This window comes from Lissotriton vulgaris, chromosome 12 (genome assembly GCF_964263255.1).
Source record: "Lissotriton vulgaris chromosome 12, aLisVul1.2, whole genome shotgun sequence".
Lineage (NCBI taxonomy): Eukaryota > Metazoa > Chordata > Amphibia > Caudata > Salamandridae > Lissotriton > Lissotriton vulgaris.
Genome location: NC_141700.1, coordinates 471,897,034 through 471,917,795, shown reverse-complemented (window position 1 = coordinate 471,917,795; position 20,762 = coordinate 471,897,034). Strand labels below are relative to the sequence as shown.

Here is a 20,762-nt window from a genome sequence, read left to right as displayed (position 1 = left end):
AGGGAATGGGAGCGGCCACGGCGGGATCGCCAAAGACATGCGGCTACTGCGGAGGGTCACCCCATCCTGCAGCGGAATGCCCGGCCAGAGGGAAACGGTGCTCAGGGTGTGGGCGCTTCAACCACTTCGAGAAAGTCTGCCGCTCCAAGAAATTCGCAAACCAAGACAGGTGGTGAATGCAGTACCAGAAGAGGACCCCGGCCAAAGTGACATGGACGATGATGAGGAAGAAGAAAGGACAGTGCACAAGGTGCACATGATTGGCACCACCACTCGAAGAGCCCGTCGGCTACCTCAGTGTGGTATCTGGGTAGGAGCACAAAAAGTCATGGACGTGGTGGACACCGGGGCGACCATAAACCTCATGGCTTCTGCCCTACATCAAACCCTAGATCCCCCACCAGTGCTGATCCCATCCGCCATTACCGTGTTCGCTTATGGGCAAGACACACCTCTAAAAATCTGAGGAAAGTTCAAGACGTCCATCTCGCATGGAGACAAGTCCATCACCACCAACGTCTTTGTATCCGAGGACGGACAAGGCATGCTCTTAGGGTGCCGAGCAGCTGAGGACCTAGGGGTGGTCACGGTCGCCTTTGGAGTGCACCAGAAGTCAATCCAACAACTGATAACGGAGTTCTCAGACGTGTTCAAAGGTATCGGAAGGTTCACAGGGAAGAAGGTGCGTCTCCACATTGATCAGACTGTTCAACCAGTGACCCTGAGACATCGCCGAATTGTGTTCCACCTAAGGCCCTTAGTCGAAGAGGAGCTTAAGAAACTTGAAGCGGCCGGAATAATAGAACAAGCATTTACAATGCAACGGTCTCGGCAATATTATAGGTAGAGCTATTGGAATTGCTCATTATTTTTTTATCTTTTTTTGTATCCCTAAATAAATGGCATTGTTAGTTGTATTGGCATTAGCTTTATTTTTTGCATATGTGATACCTATTGCATTAGCAGAGAGAGAGTGAGGTAGTGAGATAGAGAGAGCGAGTGAGGTATTGAAATAGAGAGAGAGTGCTCCATGGAAATTCCACCATATCAGCAGAATTTCCTTCACAGCAAATTCAAGTTAGAAGAATAAACTCCCACCATTCATGATTCTATAAATCAAGAATTAAATGTTGCTCCTACAAATTACTTTATTTGAGTTTCTAAAATGAACTAACGTTCGTAAATAGCATTGTGAATCAGGGCCAGCGTAATTAGGGGCGTGTACTATTGCCAACGACGTTTTGTGAAGCATGACTGATATTACTACTTTAAAAAGTTTGCAACTTCATAAACATCTCTCATAGGTGGAACTTCATGCAAAACAGTTTGCACCTAACATATATGCCATCAAAGTGGTTTTTGCCATTTTCCCCCAAAATTAAGTGGTCATGTTTTTCTCGCAGAAAACCTAGCTTGCGGAGAGCGTCATCCAGTTTTTTTTGTTTTTTTTAAACTTCCCAAGTTGCAAAATCTTGGGGAAAAAACTCGAAGTTTGCTAAAGTCAACTTTGCAAATGTTGCACACCCCTAGCCATAACCCCTTCATAATAAAAGCATTATTGAGTGGATGGCCGGTCAACAGCGCTTAAGTCCCATCTCCTGAGTAATAGGAGGTAAGGACACCTTAAGGGGCGCTAAGGACAGAGCTGCAGGTTCGAAACAGTGAGCAAGGTCGGAGCCTCGGCGTCGGCTCACCATCCTGTGATTCTGGGCACATCACAATCTCCCCGTGACTAAAAAAAAACATGAATGTGTCCTTGTGTAATGTAACTGGAGCTCATGTAAAGCGCCCTACTACCTTGGGGTCGAGTTGCGCTTCATAAAACTGGGAAAAAATGGGGTTTTATGGGACACTCGTGACTGGTTGGCTCCAAGACCCGTAACGCTTAGCACAACGCCTAGAAAGGGCTAGAACTATACAGCGCTATTTATGTGTGGCAGTGCCACACATAGATAGCCACAGTGGCACATCCCTCCATCAGCACGTCAGTTTGCCAGCATCACCACCCCTCTCACCTCACTTCTTCCCTCATTTCCAATGCTGTGAGCGTGCTGCTCCCTGACATCCTGACTACGTCCTAAACCTGCACTCTGGCTGTCCCGCTCACCACACTGAAACGGAAGTGCTAATTCACACGCTTACAGCCGGTCCTTTGTTGCAGGGATTCTGCACACATGAAAACTTCACACTGTGAAGAATAGGCCTGTGATGTCAGGCCGGCAGCTGGACTGGAAGCCGCTGGCCAGCATCACCTGTTCCTCCCCGGCCAGAGATGCCGCTGCCAGGGGATTTGAGTGCTGTAATTTTAGAAGCGGTTCGGAGGCAGGCAGCAAGACAAAGGCCGCCGTGCAGGCCGTTCCGGCTGCACCGTCAGTAGTGCGAGCTAAAAGGGACCAAACAAGCCGGATAAAGGACATGCTGTCCTTCCTATGCAATTCACACCACTCGAGCCCTTAACACCACCCAGAGAGGCCTTCTCTCAAAGCTAAAGCTCTCAGAGCTGGCCCCCCTGCCTACCCCAAAAACTGCCCTCTTGCCTGCACTGGCACCCTTGCCTTAGAACCGACTACATGCCTGCACCGAAAGCCCATATCTGGCATGCCCCGCTGACAATATGCTTTATATTGGATATAGCGCCCACCACTCCCACAGGAAAGGCATCCAAACGCTTGACAATGCATAGGAAAAGTAAGGAGGGAGTCTAATGTGATCTGGGCAGAAGGACAGAGATCCTGATATGTAAGGGAGGGGGGAGCGGGACAGAGGAGAGCAGCGGGCGGAGGGAGGGGGAGAACGGGACAGTGGAGAGCAGCGGGCGGAGGGGGGGAGACAACGGGACAGAGGAGAGCAGCGGGCGGAGGGGGGGGGACAACGGGACAGAGGAGAGCAGCGGGCGGAGGGGGGGACAACGGGACAGAGGAGAGCAGCGGGCGGAGGGAGGGGGCAGAACGGGACAGTGGAGAGCAGCGGGCGGAGGGAGGGGGGACAACGGGACAGAGGAGAGCAGCGGGCGGAGGGGGGGGACAACGGGACAGAGGAGAGCAGCGGGCGGAGGGGGGGACAACGGGACAGAGGAGAGCAGCGGGCGGAGGGGGGGGACAACGGGACAGAGGAGAGTAGCGGGCGGAGGGAGGGGGGAGAACGGGACAGAGGAGAGCAGCGGGCGGAGGGAGGGGGGAGAACGGGAAAGGTGTAGCGAGGCGAGGCAGAGGAGGTTTGTAAGGGTGAGCAGTGCGAGGAGAGCGTCTGCGCCCGAAGCAGAAGCGCAGAAGAGACCCGGAGAGAGACAGAACAAGGAGTAAATAACCCCGTTCCTGTAGGATTATTTCCGGGTACGTCTTCTCAAAAGGTTGCTTGGCATTGTTGTCTTAGAGACCGTCTGCTGAGTCACACTCTAGAAAACGGCACTTTTGACCTGGATATTTGACGAGTCAGAAAGCTGTCGGAGATCCTCCTATCGAGACACTCAGAATACCGGTGGCTCCCGGGCAGCCATGCTAGCCCCAGTCCCCTCCGTATGCACTCTCCGGCGGCTTGCTCTGTGTATCAGCTGATCCAAGCGACTCCTGCCTGTTTACGGTAGTCGTTTGTGAGTGGTTGCACAGGAATCCCAGCTCTGCGCCTGCATTCAGGGAGTGAGTCACAGCCCAGTCAGTCACTCCAACACGGACTCTTTTGCTGAGCAATCGCGAATGAAAAACGGGAGTGAGAGTTCACAACTGCAAACCCGATAGAATGGCGCGCAGTGCTAGCGAGGCTCACCTTCATTAAATGGCTGCCGGCAAGCTCCGTCTTTTCAGATTTGGGGGCGTGTTCGGTGGGCGTGGCTAAAAAGTGGAAAGAAGCACACCGAACACACCTCCAAATCCGAAAAGGACGGAGCCTATTTGGAGTGACGGCTCTCTCCTGCAATGGCTGGCCTCCATTTAGGAAGCCAGCCAATGGGAGGGAGCCAAAATGAGAGGCGGGATGAAGAAGCCCTACTAAGAAACATAAGACTCGCTACTTCCGGTTCTGACGAACCGGATAGTACCTCGCCCTAAAAAGTAACTGGTCCCACCCCCTGGGTTTCACCCATAGTGGTCGCAAGGAAGCCCAAGCAGCCGGGGGCAGTGCGGATCTGCGTGGACATGCGACTCCCCAACGCCGCTATCAAGCGAGAGCGCCATATAACACCCACTATTGATGACCTCATAGGGGAAATGGCGGGAGCAAGCTGGTTCTCCAAATTAGATCTGCGGTCAGGCTATCATTAGCTGGTGCTAGATGAAGAATCCCGCAACATCACGACGTTCTCAACACATATGGGGCTACGCAGATACACCTGTCTTAGCTTTGGAGTATCCAGTGCGGCAGAAGTATTTCAAAATGTCATACAAGTGCTCATTGCAGACATACCAGGTGTAATCAATGTCAGCAATGACATTATGATACATGCCAGAACCATCCCGGAGCACAACAGCCGACTGACTCAGGTACTCCGGAGATTACGTGATGCCGGTCTCACACTACATCGGGAGAAGTGTGAGTTCTTAAAGCTGAAGCTGCAATTCTTCGGATACACTTTTTCAATCGATGGCGTCAATCCGGATCCTGATAAGGTTAAGGACATCAAAGAAGCGGCGCCCCCCACCACTGTCACGGAAGTCCGGAGTTTTCTCGGAATGGTGAACTATTGTGGGAGATTCATCTGAGACCTGGCCAATCTAACACTACCACTGAGGGAGCTCACCAAAGACGCCACGCCCTGGAAATGGGGCCCGGAGCAATCCAAAACATTCCGGGAAATCAGAGAGGCCCTCTCGGAAGCCACCACCTTGGCCTTCTTTGACTCCAGGAAGCTAACACTCGTGGCTGTGGATGCAGGCCCCGTGGGGCTAGGCGCAGTGCTGATGCAGAGGCAGCGGGCAGATGAAGATTGGGCCCCGGTGGCATTCGCAAGCCAGTCCCTGACAGAGACGGAGCAGAGGTACTCCCAAATCGAGAAAGAGGCGATAGCCATACACTGGGGGTGCCGGCACTTCCACCTGTATGTATACGGAAAACCCTTTTTTGTTGCAACAGACCACAAACCGCTGGTTGCTCTGTTCTCGGGAACCTCCACAAAGCCCCTGCCACGCATCGAGAAATGGATGTTACAACTCCAAGACTATAACTGCAGAGTGGAGTACCAGCCTGGGTCTAGAAATCCGGCCAACTACTTGTCGCGACACCCTCGAGCCGCCACCCGGGAGGAAATGGAAGATGCGGCTGACACAGAAGAATGTGTAAGATGTGTCGCAGCCAGATCGTGTCCGATGCCAATATCTCTGGAGAGCATCGCAGAAGCCACCCGGAAGGATGATTGCCTACAAAGGGCCAGGGCGGCGCTTCAAAGAGGGAATTGCCATAAGGCCAAGGAGGAATGGAAGATCCTGACCCCAGAGGCGCAACGTGTCATGGATAGCCTCCATCACGTACGAAATGAACTCAATGAGGACTACGCGGGATGCCTGCTACGAGGACACCGGTTGGTGATACCGTCTTCCCTGACAGCTCAAGTGGTACAGCTGGCTCATGTGGGCCATCAAGGAATGGTCAAAACAAAATCTTGACTGCGAACCAAAGTATGGTTCCCCCTAATGGACAACCTCGTGGAAGCCATGGTGAGATCTTGTACCGCCTATCAGGTGACTGGAGAAGCACCGCGAACGGCTCCGATTCTGGTAGAGCCTCGGCCGAAATCTCCTTGGGAATGTGTCAGTCTCGATTTTGGCAGCCTCCACGACGGCCGGCACACTATGGTAGCCATCGATGACCACTCCAAATACCTGGAGGTAGAAATAATATCCACAACTAGCGCAACAGAAGTAATTCCTAAACTGGAGAAAATTATGGCAGCACATGGGCTGATGCGCGAGCTAAGAATGGACAACGGTCCCCCTTTCGAAGGACAGGAACTGGCCAACTATCTCAAGGCTATGGGCATCCAGCATCGCCGAATGACACCTAGATGGCCAGAAGCCAACGGCGAAGTGAAAGGTTCATGCAAACACTTAATAAAGTAATTCGAATTGCTTGTGACAAGGGGCAGTCCTTGGAACTGGCCATATTTACATTCTTGAGAAGCTATCATCAAACACCCCACACCACCACTGGTGTTGCTCCTGGACACACTCTAACGGGGCGGGTAGTCTTAAGACTCTATACCTCATCATCCACAGTGGCGACCTAATCCGTCTAACGAATATCATGTTGAGGCCCAACGCCGGAAAGCTTATGCCCAGGTCAGCCAGCGAAGGAGAGCCAAAGTACCGCAGATCGTCAGAGGAGATATAGTGTTACTCAAGAATCGTGCCACAAGTGGGAAGTTCAGGCTGCCATATGAAACAGATCCCTGGACCGTAGTCAATGTGAGAGGAACCAGAGTTAGTGCGGCCAGGGGTAGAGAAACTGTGACTCACAATGTATCTCATTTTAAGAAGTATCACCCAGGTGACCTCGCAGTCTCCCCAGCAGCCTCTCAGGAAATCCCGAGTTCACCGAGCAAGGAAAATGCCGCTTCCCCGGCACCGATGGACATGTCGTGTCATGGTGAAGACCTTGATTCATCGAACGGCGAAAATCTTCACTCAGATGGACCCGAAAGAACCTGCCTGGACCACAGTGTAGGTGATCCTGAGCCACGGAACCGTGAGTCGCCGTCCCTGGCCGGGGCTGGTGACACTCAGAGCCGAGGGGCGTCCCAACATCGGCTGAGAAGAAACCCGGTGCCGTCCTGCCGCCTCAGAGACTATTTCACGTAAGACTGTTCCAGTGTTTGTGTGTTTTGCTTAATGCCATCGGTATCACGTGTAAATCTGAAACACTGTGAGTCACCGTCAAAGTGAATCATTTTTGTGTTTATTATTGTTTTCTTTTTGGTTGGGGAGGAATGTTATGTTCTAGTGTTCAAGGCCTGTGGCGTAACAGGCGTGTTACGTAGACACATGTGACCCTGTACAATAAATAGGGTCCACGCACGGACGTACACCAGTAGGCGACGACGTGCAGACCGAGTAATACCACCTCTGTGTCCGAGTGATTATTGTAAGGCCTCCCCACGTGTCCGGCCCTGAGCCTATAGTCCCCGACATACTCAGCCCCCACTCAGGAGTTGTTGTGTCGTAGGGGCCAACAGAACACCTATGTCCGTTGGTGAGACCAATGCTGCTTCAGGGTACACCGTGGAGTGCATATAGTCATGTAATCCCAGCTGGGCTTGTACCCATATGCAGGTAAGAGCGTCACCTTCCTCTGTGTGTACAGGGTGGGGGTGCTTTCATCTCGGAGAGGCTAGTCACTGTGAATTGTGTGGGCATGTGTTGCACCGAGTGTAGTGCTGCCGTCACACGGTTGTGAGGGCAGTGCCTCGCGGGTGGTGGTGTGTAGGGCAGCACATGACAGCCTGTCACTGTGTGCTCACACTTGGGTGTGCAGACAGTGGGAGACCTCTTTACACAAAGGGCATGCAGACGTGTGCTGGGGGGCGTTGGAAGTCAGCGAACGGCTATTCAAATCAGGGCACGACTGTGACTGTGAATATGAAAGCAATGCCCGCCCCACCCTTGGTATACAGAGCTGCATACGCCACAGCATAGCCCCCTCTCAGTATACAAGTGAGCGCAGTGGGTCGCTCTGGTTTGCAGGGTAGTGGCTACAGCACAGTCCTGCTGTTGTATGCTGGTGAGAGCCACGCCGCACTCCTAGTGTGTAGGGCAATGGGCGACTTGCCCCTGGTGTGCAGGCCTGCGGGCAGCCATTTCCCACAACACAGGTCTGCCCTTGTATGCCTGCCAGAGCCACTCCCTACTGCTAGGGCTCAGGGCTGTGGGCAGCCATTTCCCACAACGCAGCCCTGTTGCCCTAATGGTGAGATATTCTCACTTAGTGCCTCGCACAGGATGGGTGGGGCGGCGGCACGCATTGATCCTCGCTCCTAAAGGCCTCTCACTATGTTCTGGTGGAGGCTAAGGACGGGGACTCGCACCCTTCCAAAGCCCTCCTGATAACTGTTTACATGCCGGTGCTCACAACACCACCTATCCGACATTAGACACGGAAAAACAACACGAGAGCAGCAACCCGGGCCAGGGAGCGCCTGTGGGGCTTGAGCCTGTACTGTGCCCTCCCGATTCAAGTCCTGACAGCAGCAGTAACAAGCATTGAAAATGCAATAGGTCTCGCCATTGATTAATTTAAAGCTATTTGCTTTGCTAATGGTATTGTATAGCAAAGCAAATGGCTTTAACTTATCAAAGGCGAGACCTATTGCATTTTTAATGCTTGTTTATTGTCCTTCAACTGTAAAACTGCGTCCAAAAGGCTCGAGGATGCCATCTTAAATCACAGAACGCAGGAAAGGGTGAGTAGGTGTCAGATTAAGGATGGAGCATTAACAGGGGAAGGCTCCACGGTATAGGTCTAGAAACTTTTTACACTATTTATGGTGGGAGAGTGGAAGCACAGATTAAGGGCAATACATTTATGTTATTGAGAAACGTCCTGTGTGAGTTTGACTGTAATTCTTTGCTGGAAAAGACCCTGGCAATGCATTGATTGTATTGGCAGTATATTATAGTGCTCTCTCCTGTTTAACAGTTTTAGATATGATCGTCTATTAGTTTTCTCGCAAGGTTGGTAACCACCCATCTCTGTTTCCATTCCTGCCACAGAACATGTGTGTCCTGGAGAGCGACCTGGAGAACCTGCTCGGGGAATTTCATGTAAAAATGAAAGGTGAGAAGGAAATCCTTTGACAGTTAACTGGTTAACTGTGTATGGTGGACAGCAAAGTACCCTTTTTACATTCTTATTCTATTGAGAGAGGGAGGGTGTGTGTTTGACTGCCAGGCAACTTGCTTTCCTGCATCTTGCAGATAAATCTCACTTGTCAGCTTCATCCCTTCCCACATTCTCCTTGTTACCTGCTATATTTAAAATTAGAGATAAGAAGTTCTAGCACATCTGCCCAGATATTGGCTGGGTGCTGGTATCAGTGACGCTTCACAGTAGTCACCCGGGACTAGCAATTGAGGGGGGGGTGAGGGTTTCCAACAGAACCACAACCTTGTCTTGTCATTCACTTAGACTACTTTAGCGACATGCATCAACATCCCCATCACACCTCTATTGGATGGCACCTGTACTTCACTGCTATCTGGATCTGCGCTAACACCCACTATAAGCTAATCACATGCTCCCAAAGGAACTGCCCCCTACAGCGTCACACACTTGTGCATATTTATGTATTGGTTGATACTTATGGTGCACAAAGCTAGCTACTGAGAAAAGAACATTGTACATATAAGATGAATAGTCCCCCAGCACAAAGGCATTGTATGAATATTTCTGGAACATGTGCATTCATTCATAGAAGAAGGTTCTTTAGAGTAGGCATAGAATGTTGAAGATGCTAGAAGGGTCTGCATGCATGTCTGATGGTTTCGTCCCTGAAGAGATGTATCGTTGGATGATTGATATGGATTTTGTACAGTACTCAAGATGGACGTGACCACCTTGAAAATAAACTTTTCAATTTATCTTTCTTAACCATAACAAGGGGCATGCACACTGGGGCTTTCAGGGATGGGGTATCTCACCAAAGCTCCACGGAGCCTCATTCCTCACTTGCCATGGATATCAAGTCTGATTCCAGAGTTACCCTAACTGCAGGTCGCTGGATGTAACGTTCTCTCTTGGACTGGTCTCTTCCTGTAGAGTCACTTCCTTGCACCTTTTCCTGTAAGCAGTTTGCTTCCTCTTTCAAGGAAAGGATGCAACAGTACTATCCAGTACCTAGACCTGGGAGCTCAGAAGATATCTCTAGACGCTCTGCAGTGGTCTCCTCCTAGGTGTAAAGTATCTTGGCACTAGCATACTGTCTTGGGAGATTCTAGCTATTTAGCCCCATTCGGCAGACAAAAATGCGAATTCCAGAGCCCTGCTCTGTTTTGGATCATTTTTAGTATCGCAATATCGGTTTCTGTTGACACAGGTTGACCAGCCACACCTCTTTAAGATGCAGTTTGGCAGTAAGGAGGGGGTGCTGGGTGCTAACTGTCAGGGGCTGTAAACAACGAAACAAAAGGAGATGGGTCCTTCCTACTCACCTACTACACAAAGCTGACTGAAACACATCACTGCGTAAGAATGAAACAGTAAGTGGGAAGGAGCTGTCTGCACTTCAAAAGGAACATCTGTCTCTCTTCCTTTATTAACAGGACTCATGTATAATAAAAAGTAGCTCATGAATGTTCTAGAGTAATTCCAAATCACAGCCCTCTCTGGCAGATGTCTACACCCAGTGGCGGCTCCTCCCATAAGGCAGAGGAGTGTCGCCGCACTGCCAGGAAGCAGCAAAAGAAAGGAAAAAATAAAGTGATAAGAACTAAATGTTATTATCATTTTATTTTGTCCTCCTTCTGCAGCACTGCGTGAGGGGGCGATGAGGAGCTGCAAGGGAGCAGTGGTAGAACCCTCCTGTGTGCAATGACTGTTTGGTTAGCCCTGTCGGGCCGCCCAAAACGGTCATGCGTACTTTCCCCCTTCTCCATACAGGCTGCATTGCAGCCTTAATGGAGAACATGCACACCCCTACAGCCCCTAGCTGAGCGCTGTGTCACGGTGATCAGACCAATCACAACGCTGCATTGCAGAGTTGTGATTGACTTAGCGTTGGGAGCCTGGTTGCCTGCTTCCTTTTCTGACCTGGAGTCGGACACAGGCGAGCAGGAGAGAAGACGCGGGACCCGACGGCGGCTGCTGCAAGGTAAGTGTTATTATTATTATTTTTTTTTCAATGCAGCCCACGCCCCCCGCCCCCGCGATCCGTGCCGGCCGCCCTTGTCTACTCCCTGGATTGTGTGAGCCAATCACTCACAGGAATTAAAAATTTCATAGCTATCATAAAGGAAAATATAAATTCTATTAAGGATGCAGAGTCGAGGATTAGTTTTAACTTTTAATGCTTTATTTCACCAGCAGCCATCATAAAACAAGTAACAAACACTACATTTTCCCATCAAACCATGGGAATAAAAAAACGAGAAGTTCCATCAATCAGAGTGGCACTATTCCTTCAACATTGTCCGTGAACACTCTACCCTCCTGTTTCTTTCTGCGAACATGCTAATCTTATCCGGATTCAATCTTGTTTATTTGTGTCCATCCCTACGAAGAGAAAACACTGTATGTTAGGTAAACAGAACATCCAAAGAGCAATAACTGAACAGTTAGTAAAATACTAAAACTATATCAAAAGCTTAGCAGAGCTAAGATCTGACTCAAAACCAAATTCCCCAGTTCATGATTTTTCATTACATTTTATCCTTTTTTGAGAGGCCACCCACATTTGTGTTGTTGGTTTGGCCATAAAGCCGCCTCAACTGTCTTCAGAGGTACCTGGTCTTGAGTCTACATCGGATAGAAGATCGCTTCCCCCTGAAAGGTCCGAATCATCGGTAAGAGAGAAAAGTTTCTCAGCCCCATCTGGGTTACCCCCTAATTTTAACTTCTGCTCCCCAGCACAGGGACCTGGGTCGCCTTCAGCCCCAAGTGAATGGGTCGCCGAATTAGCCTTGCCTAAGACTAGCACATCTGGAGATGGTGGCAGAGTGTTTCCCACCAAGCCTGTTCCTACCCCTGTCTCGTCTGGCAACAAAGTTAAGTAGGCTGTATCAGCCGCAATATTATCCAAGGAGGCTGATTAGGTAAAAACATGCAGATCAGCACTCACGGCCTTTGGCCCCCGTGCTGTGTCATCTGTCGCTCTTCTTGCTAGAAGAGACGCAGCCATAGTCTCCATGGAGCCAGTCTTCTTGCTGCCTGCCCTGCCGCTTCCCAAGAAGATTGCTGGAATTACTGCTTGTTTCACCCTCGGCAGGTCTGTCCTAGATCTAGGCCCTTTCGATTTCACTTTACTGTCAATGTCTTCCGCATCACGTTCTCAGGAGGGGCTCTGTCCGGCCAGGGTCTACCTACCGGCTGGCGGGGGCTCCCAGGGCCCCATGGGCGCACCGGTCTCACTGCGGTCCCTCGCAATCCTGGATCCCTTGAGGGGCATCGCACACATCCTGCTCGACCAGGCTTGCAGCCCCAGCCCGCCAAGCACCTCTGCTGCGGCTCGCCACAAACGAAGGTAAGCTGCTTAATTCCCGCAGGATCAAAGATCTCCAGAAGGCTTCCTTTTTCCCCAGATGGTCTTGCAGCCTTCTGACCACCTGAAATAACACCATCCGTGCTTTTAGATATCACCGAGACATGGATATTTTTGGCAGGTTTGGGTAGGCGGCTCGCGCAGCATCTAAGCATTCGCCATCTTGCTCTTCTAGCCGATCTTCGCTCCACCCATCTGATGGAAATGGGATTATTCTGACACAAACCTGGCTTTCAGGGAGTGGGGCTCGGCAGCCGGAGAACCATCTCTGAAAATATCAGTTTTGAATTTGGAAGCTGAAGCTGAATCCCCGCCGCCCCTCAATGGGATTAATTAAACCCACATTATAACAAATACAGGTCGAAGCCCGCTTGGAGAATAAGAGAGTGCATCTGGCCACTAAAAAACTTTAATGAGCAATGTGTAAGATCATTAGGATGATTTTTTTCGAGAATTTCCCTCTGCGGCATGCTATTTGTGAGAAAGCCAAGCCTGAGGCCAATCGATCCTTTAAGGGCCATACCTTTTTTGTCCTACCCAATTTCTGCCACATGACAGTGGAGAGAAGCTGGCGACTTCGGCAAATGATTAGGTCTTTCCAAAAACTCAACTGTGAAGCTTACCTGTTGAGATCTGCTCACCTCAAGATTATCTTTAAGGGATCAATTAGGGTTTTTTTCTTCGGAAATTCAAGCCCAGGACTTGATAATGGGCTGAGATGACTAATCTCCTTATGAGAAAGGGATTAAAATTACGACGGTTGATAAGTCTTTGGGGGGCAACCTTATATCACAGGAGGGTGGTTTGACGAGTTTTAAGTATAATGGGCATGGCTTCCATCTCTGCCTTCCTGGGTTTGGGCTTCTTTTTTTTCCTCTAGAGGATTTTTGTTTCTCTTTTCTTTTAAACACCAATTTGTAGTGTGTGGCGGGGTGGGCTTGGGGGGTGGCTCGGAAGGGTGGTGGATTCGCTGGTGGGGTGGGCTTGGGGGTGGATCGGAGGGGTGGTGGATTTGTAGCTGACTTCATAAGGGTCCTTGCAACCACATTTCTCGCTGTGGATTGTGGGGGAGTTGGGTGGGGGAGTTTTGGTTCCAAGCACGTTTTTTTCAAGAAAGGTTTTTGGGAGTTGTGGCCAAGATGGCAAGCAGGTAGGATGCGACTCGCTTGTCTCCCCGTTTCCCGTCAGCCGCCGCTATCTTCCCGGCACCGTTGCAGAGAGCCAGACCCTCGGTTGTTTTCAGCAGCGGAGAGCAAACCTCAGGAGGTGTACAGCAACGAATTTCGCCCTGGTAAAAGCCTTTGGAGGCGCGACTTGGCAGCTCGGCACCAGCGCTACAAGATGGCGGCCCGGGCGGAATAGCGGAGCTGCGCCATGAGACTGTGTATCGGAGGCCCATGAGTTGGGAGATCCGGAGCTCCGAGGCTCTCTACTCAGCGAGGCCCTTCGGCCCATAGTGAGGATGAAGTGCCCTCCCCCCCCCCAGGAGAGTGAGGGTGAAGGAGGGCACCGAGATGGAGTCCAAAGCTGAGCCTGCATAGGCCCGATTCCACGGGCTTGGTACCCCGCGGTTGGCGAGCATCGGGTCTACAGGCCCAGGAGGTGAGCGAACCGGAGGAGTTTCCCTCCATCGGCCTACAAAGTTTGCCAGGCAACAAGCCTTAACTCCGAATCTGTGACTCCCAGTGGCTAGCGGTGATGGAAGCGGTGCCCCTGGGAGTAGGGAGAGTAGGGCACACTCTGGGAATCACACCTCCCAGACATTGGAATTGCTGGGGGACAGGTGGAGGGAGCCCGTCAGCCCAGATAGGCCCTCAAAGGCAACGACCATCAGCGGTGTTGGATGAACTTAGCAAGCTGCGCACCGCGGCCCACAAGGTCAGAACCCCTGGCGGTGGGCGTAATGGATAGAATACGCTAGAGGCCCCGGATGCGGCTGGAGGACTACGAGAGCCCCCTGTCCAGAACTAACCCACCCCTTTCCTCAGTGCTTGCGACAGTGAATCTGGAGGTGAAGAGACCGCTTGGAGGGGTCCTGGGGAACAGGGGCCATCGGCCACGCAACGCGTCGAGCGGCTCCCCGGGACCGGTGCTACACAATGAGCAGAATTCACTCAGGTCGGCAAACCACCGGTTTCCAGGTACGTCCGAGACCTTGAGGGGGCCTGCCCAGGCCGCAGTCGTTTGGGAGATCTGGGGGTCTCTGAGTCAGGAGGGCAGTTGGACAACATTGCAGAGGCCTAGACCGCCAGGGGAGTGCCTCAGTGACGCAGCTTGTGAGGAACGGCGATTTGGGCGGCCTACCTGCCGCACAGCGTGACTCATGGGGGCGATCCACAACCGCACATAGCCGCCTAAAAGGGGTCTGTAGGAGCGACACAGGAGCAATCTGTAAAGGGGCTGCAGCAGTCGCGGGAGGCCTGCCACCGGGCCACCAGCTTATGTCCTGCTGCCTCCCACAGAGTAATCCCCATCGCTCATACAGCTCAACTCACCAGTCCGACCCGGGAACCTATCCCTACGCCGTTGCCCCCTCATGCCAGGCTGCAAATCGGATATGTCCCAAACACGCTCAAAGAAGTACAGGAATGTGAAAGACATGTTTAGCAAGATCTCGGAGGCGAGCAGCGGAGATGATAAGGCATCCGCACCTGCAACTGGAGGGCATGCACCAGAATCCATGGTGGAACCAGTCACACGGGCCTTCCTGGCTCAATTATTCACAACCCTACGAGACAGCTTCCAAGATCTCAGATAAGAATTCTCCAAGAAGATTGAGGAAGTGAGAAGAGATATGGAAGCAATCGGAGAGAGAGTGGCTACAATGGAAGACCTGGAGGACTCGAGGGAGGAGGCAGTGGAGCACTTGAAGCAAGAGGTGATCCGTATTCATGCCCAACAAATAGACTTCCACGCCCACGAGGAGGATTTGGAAAATCGCTCCCGCAGAAATATTATCCCTGTGAAAGGCGTTCCCTCTAAAGAAGAAGGTACGGATATCACCACCTACCCCCAGTGCCTCTTCCGCCACGTCTTGCAGGAATCACAGGACTTTCCCATAAAAATAGACAGAACTCACAGAATGGGCTTGCCAAGAAAGGCCCCAGCACCACCACCCAACATACTGGCTTATCTCCAAGACTTTCAACTCAAAGAACTCATTCTGAGGAAAGCCAGGGAAGCGCAACTGCTGACCTATTGAGGACATTACATTGCTTTATACCAAGACCTGGCGGCGATCACGTTGCAAAAGCGCAGAGCCTTCCGACCGGTCACAACACACCTCCGTAGTCAAGGCATCCCTTATTCGTGGGGCACTCATTTCGCATCCTCTTCAAGTGAGATGGCGTGTTGCGGCAAATCAAGTCACTACAAGAAGCCTGTAAGGTTCTGTGTATCGACGACCCTCAAGCAGATGAGGCCGGCGGTGGCGAAAGGAGTGATCAGTGAGGGAGATGGCAACGAGTTGGACGAAGATGGAGCTGAAAGGCCTCCCTCAAACCGGACTCAGAGACTATTGCTCAGGATCACCTGGCGGCGCTGGCCTCAGTGACTACCGGGCTCCACATTGAGCTGAGGATTGATCTACTTGCTGGGTCAGATAAGTGATCTAAAGCTTGCCAGGGGGCGGCTGGTGGCTGGGGACGGGGGGGAACGTTGATGGCCACAAGATGCCCCCAACAAACTGTTTTACCAGGGAGGCGCGGAGGTACAACGCGGCTTCTGGACAATTTCTTGGGGTAAATACTGTTCTGTTTGTTGTTGGGGTTCGGGCGGGGAGGGAGGGGGGTCCGGTATACGCACAGCTTTTATTTAAGGGGTCCTTGCTGCTCTGGGAACAATTTAGATTGCACCTACACTCTGCTTTCTATCAACATGACCTCTGGGAGGGAACCTCAGGCCTGAAGGGCAGAACGATTTACTTTAGGGGCCACAATAGACTGCCCCAGAACCCAACACTATGGCTATGGAGATGGTGAGAATACTTACAGTCAATGTAAAAGGGCTTAACAACCCAGTTAAACGGCGGGCTATCCTTTCGTACTTAGAAAATGCAGAGGCGGATATCTGTCTCTTGCAAGAGACACACCTTCTCGCCAAGGGTTGCCACTGCATGAGATCGAAAGCATTCCCACAGCAATACTTTTCCTCCACAGGGCAGAAAAAGTCGGGAGTGGCCCTGCTCATATCCAAACGCTGTAGGGGGTGGTAAAGGAGAAGGTGGCTGAACTGAAAGGGAGACTGCTGGCATATAACATTCAATTTGGCTCCCGGTCTATAGTACCAGGCTCCATATACGCTCCCAACTCCGGGCAGGAACACTTTCTTAGAACAGCCCTGGCAGACGTCATAGTCACACAAAATTGCATGACTTTACTGGGGGGGGGGGGGGCCTGAACATGGTGATGGACGCCAACAGGAATAGATCACAGGCTTCCTCTTGGCACAAGGAAGAACTGTCCGGGGAAGGGAAGAAATGGCTACAGTCCTGGGCTTCATAGACATCTGGAGGGAGGCACATCCGACCTCGACTCAATACACTTTCTTCTTGCACGCTCACAGGTCTTATGCCCACATTAACTATTTACGGGGGAGTTGGGGGATTACCAGGGCAGTCACGGCGGTGATTATAGATTCTATGGCCCTTTCTGACCACGATGCACTGACCGTACACGTATCATTGCTGTCAAGTCCCCGCCAAGCTGGCTGCTGGAGACTTAAAGATAACCTGCTTCACAAGAAAACAGGGGTACAGCAGCTCACTAAAAGTATCCAGGAATACTTTGACATTCACCCGACATTTCCATACCGACAATATGGGAAGCAATGAAGACGGCGGTACGGGGGGGCTGTTAGCAGCCGATAATAAGGAACGTAGGGACTTGCTAGCTAGCTAGGCCCGGATACAGGAACTGGAAAGAGTGCATAGCAAGACAGGCGCACCTAGGGTGTAGAAGCAGCTGAAAGCACGTGAGGCACAGTTGGCCGGAATTGACCTGGATAGGGCTGAATATGTGGCAGTTAGGTTGAAGCATACCCACTACATTGGGGGGGACTGTACAGGTCGTCTCTTAGCTCACAGGTTGAGAGCCCAAAGACGGCGAACAAAGGTGTCTCCACTACTGGGGAACGGACAGCGAGAAGTCACTGATGACCAGGAGATAGCTCACACTCTCGGGGAGTTTTATGGAAAATTATACACTTCTGACACCACATCAGAATCCGCTACTTTAGACTACCTACAATGTGTTGACATGTCCACACTAACCCCTGATCAAGCATCGGCACTGGATGGTCCCATTAGAGTTGAGGTAGTGGTCACAGCGATATCACGCCTCAAGCTGCTCAAGTCCCCCGGCCCGGATGGGTTTTTTGTGCTCTTTTATAAGAAATTCTGCCACATTCTAGCCCCGAGCCTGACAAGACTGTTCAACTCCTTCTGGAGTGCAAATCCAATTCCCACAACAATGTTAGCAGTGGCGATGGTGTTGCCCAAGCCAGGTAAAGATAGACACCATTGTGGTTCTTATCGACCCACATCTTTACTCAACGTCAATTTTAAACTTTTTACCGGAATCCTTTCCACCCGGTGAGCCCCCTGCATGCTCAATCTGATAGAGCCTGATCAAGCGGGATTTATCCAATCCCATCAGTGTGCGGACAACACCAAGAGGATACCTAACCTAATAGACAAGGCCCACCAAACTCACATGGATGCACTCCTACTGACGGTTGACGCTGAAAAATCGTTAGACCGAGTGGACTGGGGTTTCCATTGCCATACAATGTCCTAATTCAGCCTGTGTGAGAAATTCAGGGAGTGGGTGAGTTGGTGCAGCGTCGATATGGGTGAACTGTACTTCCTCACGCCCTTTCGCCATTCAGAGAGGCACGAGGCAGGGCTGTCCACTGTCCCCTTTGCTGTTCGCTCTCTATATAGAGGCCTTGGTGCAGAGGGTCAGGGACAACCCTAATATTCAGGGGATTCCGTTCGGGGGGAAACACACCCTTTTAGTCTCTACGCAGATGACGTTATTGTGGCACTGACGGAACCCAAAGATTCCCTTCCCACTTGTTTAGAAGAGCTAGAGGTGTTCGGCCGGGTGTTGGGATACCGGGTTAACTTAGGGAAATCATTGATATTGAATTTTAATCCAACACCTCCACCTACCGGCCCGAGGATCAATGGCTTGCCGGAATCCGGGTGGTGGATCATATCACCTACCTGGGCCTAGATTTGGCGGCATCTGTGCGCCGGACATCGCAACTGAATTATGCCAAGCTGACTCAGCAAGTGAAAAAAGATCTGGGTGTTTGGAGTAGACATCGCCTTTCACTGCTGGGGAGAATAGTGGCGGTAAAAATGTCTCTTTTTCTGAATGCTAAATCACCTCATGAGGGCCTGTCCTTTCTGAGTCTTCGCCATCTTGTTCCTTCATGCAGGCTTCCCCTTTGGATTCCTTCTCTCCTCTGACTTCCTGTATGATACTGGGCAGTGCCGTACTCCTCTTTCTGCGTAGTTTTGCTACCCAGTTCCCAGTCCTTGCCCAAGTCCCTGAATGTGTCCCAGACAGTCCTGCACAGTCCCTGACAGACTGGTGTGTGTGGATTTTTAAGAGAAGATGGGATTGATTCGATTCGATTCGATTCGAATAATCTTTATTTCGATCACAAGATCATAAAAGATATACATTCCATTCTATACAAAATTTAAAAAACATATTAAACAACATTAGTGATCAGAATAAAAGCTAGAATTAAAAATGTGCCAAAATTTTAGAACTGTCTCGAGTCTTCAAGTTGTTTTACGCAATCATTTTTACACGACGACTTCGAGCGTATCACATGGAGGTTAAAAATGTAGATAGAGCAAAAACTACAGTAGGGGATACATCTGTCTTTAAGACTCTGTAAGCGGGTAGAAAAGTTCTAAATCCCAGATTCCTAAGCAAAGGGACTAGCCAATATTTCCTGCTCCTCTCATAGCCCCTGCAAAAGAAGACAACATGAACGTCATTCTCCTTTGGATGTGCACATGCCGGGCAAGTTTCTGAAGAGGAGCGAGAAGACCAGGATGCTGTAAACGCTGCTAGGGGAAGAGTTCCATATCTCCATTGGAGAAATAATTTCCTAGTTAGTTGTGGAGAGATGGTGTCTAGGACACTTTCGAGTTGATAGGAGTCTTTTGTTTGTATGAACTTATTGGACAATGACCCGTCCCGGGCACCGTCTGTGGCTCTGAGGAGCATGTGAACGTAATAAGCTCTGGCCAGTGCTTTTTTTGGGGTCTTTGGGCAGATGTTTAGTGGGTCCAGCCATAGTTCAGAGAGTCCAATTGCCTCCAGCGTTCCCTTGATGTAGATCAACCATGGAATTCTTTTGGCATTGGGTAACTCTAAAAATTCCTGCAACTCAGCTCTGTAGTTGGATAGGTCTGGGCTACTCCATAGACGCCGCCAGAATGTCAAGGGCTTTAGGCCCAGCTCCTCCGTTATTGGTCGAATATCCAAGTCCAGTCTGAGCGGGAGTAATGGAGTACTCTGTGGAAGAGCAACAATCTGTCTCAGGAATTTATTTTCAGTTGTTAATAATTTGGATGATGGAATGTGCCCCCACAGCTCACCCCCATATGTGACACCACCCCGGGCTTGGGCTTTGTAAATGTGAATAATGGGGCTAAGTGGACGGAAGGGGGATTTGTTCACCAGTCTCATAGTGCCACCCGCCAACTGTGCCAGTTTGATGTTCACTTTCGACTGATGAGACGACCACGTTAGGTTTTCGTTCAGAGTGATCCCCAAATATTCAATTGTGTGCACCCGTTCCAATTGGACCGCTCCCAACCTGGGTGGGGCACGGTTATGGGGCTTCGGATTAAGAATCATATATTTAGTCTTTTGTGGGTTAATTTCAAGTCCCCGATCTAAACAGAACTGTAAGAACCCGTCCAGAACACGTTGAATGCCCATAGGGGATTTTGACAGCAGCAGGGTGTCATCTGCAAACATGATTGCAGGCACCCTGCTGCCAGTCAATTTTGGGGCGTCAGTGTTGGGAATCCTGGTTAGGTGGGCAACTACCCCGTTCACAAAAAGGCAGAACAGGGTCGGTGCAAGCACGCAACCCTGTCTTACCCCTCTGCGAACGGGGAACCTTTCGGTTAAGTTGCCACCTCTGCCACACCTAACGCGGGCATAGTTGTTGTGATGCAATCTCATCAGGATAGCCAAAATATCTCCAGGGACATTCAACTCCTCCAAAACTTTACATAATTTCACTCTAGGTACCAAATCAAAGGCGGCACGCAAGTCTACAAAGACTGTATACAGGGTACCACCCTCGATTATAGCTGTCCTCCAATATAGGAGGTTCAGCCTAAAAATTTGGTCTGTAGTGGACACCCCCTGTCTGAATCCCGCCTGATAGGGAGTCAGAATACCCATCTCATCTACCCAGTCCTGTAGCCGATTCAGAACCAGTCTCCCAAAGAGCTTCTGGGATATGTCAATAAGACTGATTGGGCGGTAGTTGGCTGGGAGCAGAGGGGACCCCTTTTTGTAAATTGGAACCATCTCTGCGCCCAGCC

The 20,762-nt window shown here is 50.8% G+C and overlaps 1 protein-coding gene across 1 annotated transcript in view; it reads left to right on the top strand.

Annotated features, from left to right (window-relative positions):
• The window catches only part of RIPOR1 (RHO family interacting cell polarization regulator 1), a 2,151,737-nt gene that overhangs the window by 530,911 nt on the left and 1,600,064 nt on the right, over window positions 1-20,762 (top strand). The window contains exon 6 of the mRNA XM_086945567.1: window positions 8,694-8,757. Coding sequence (XP_086801693.1) covers window positions 8,694-8,757 — 64 coding nt within the window. The remainder of the gene's footprint in view (window positions 1-8,693; window positions 8,758-20,762) is intronic.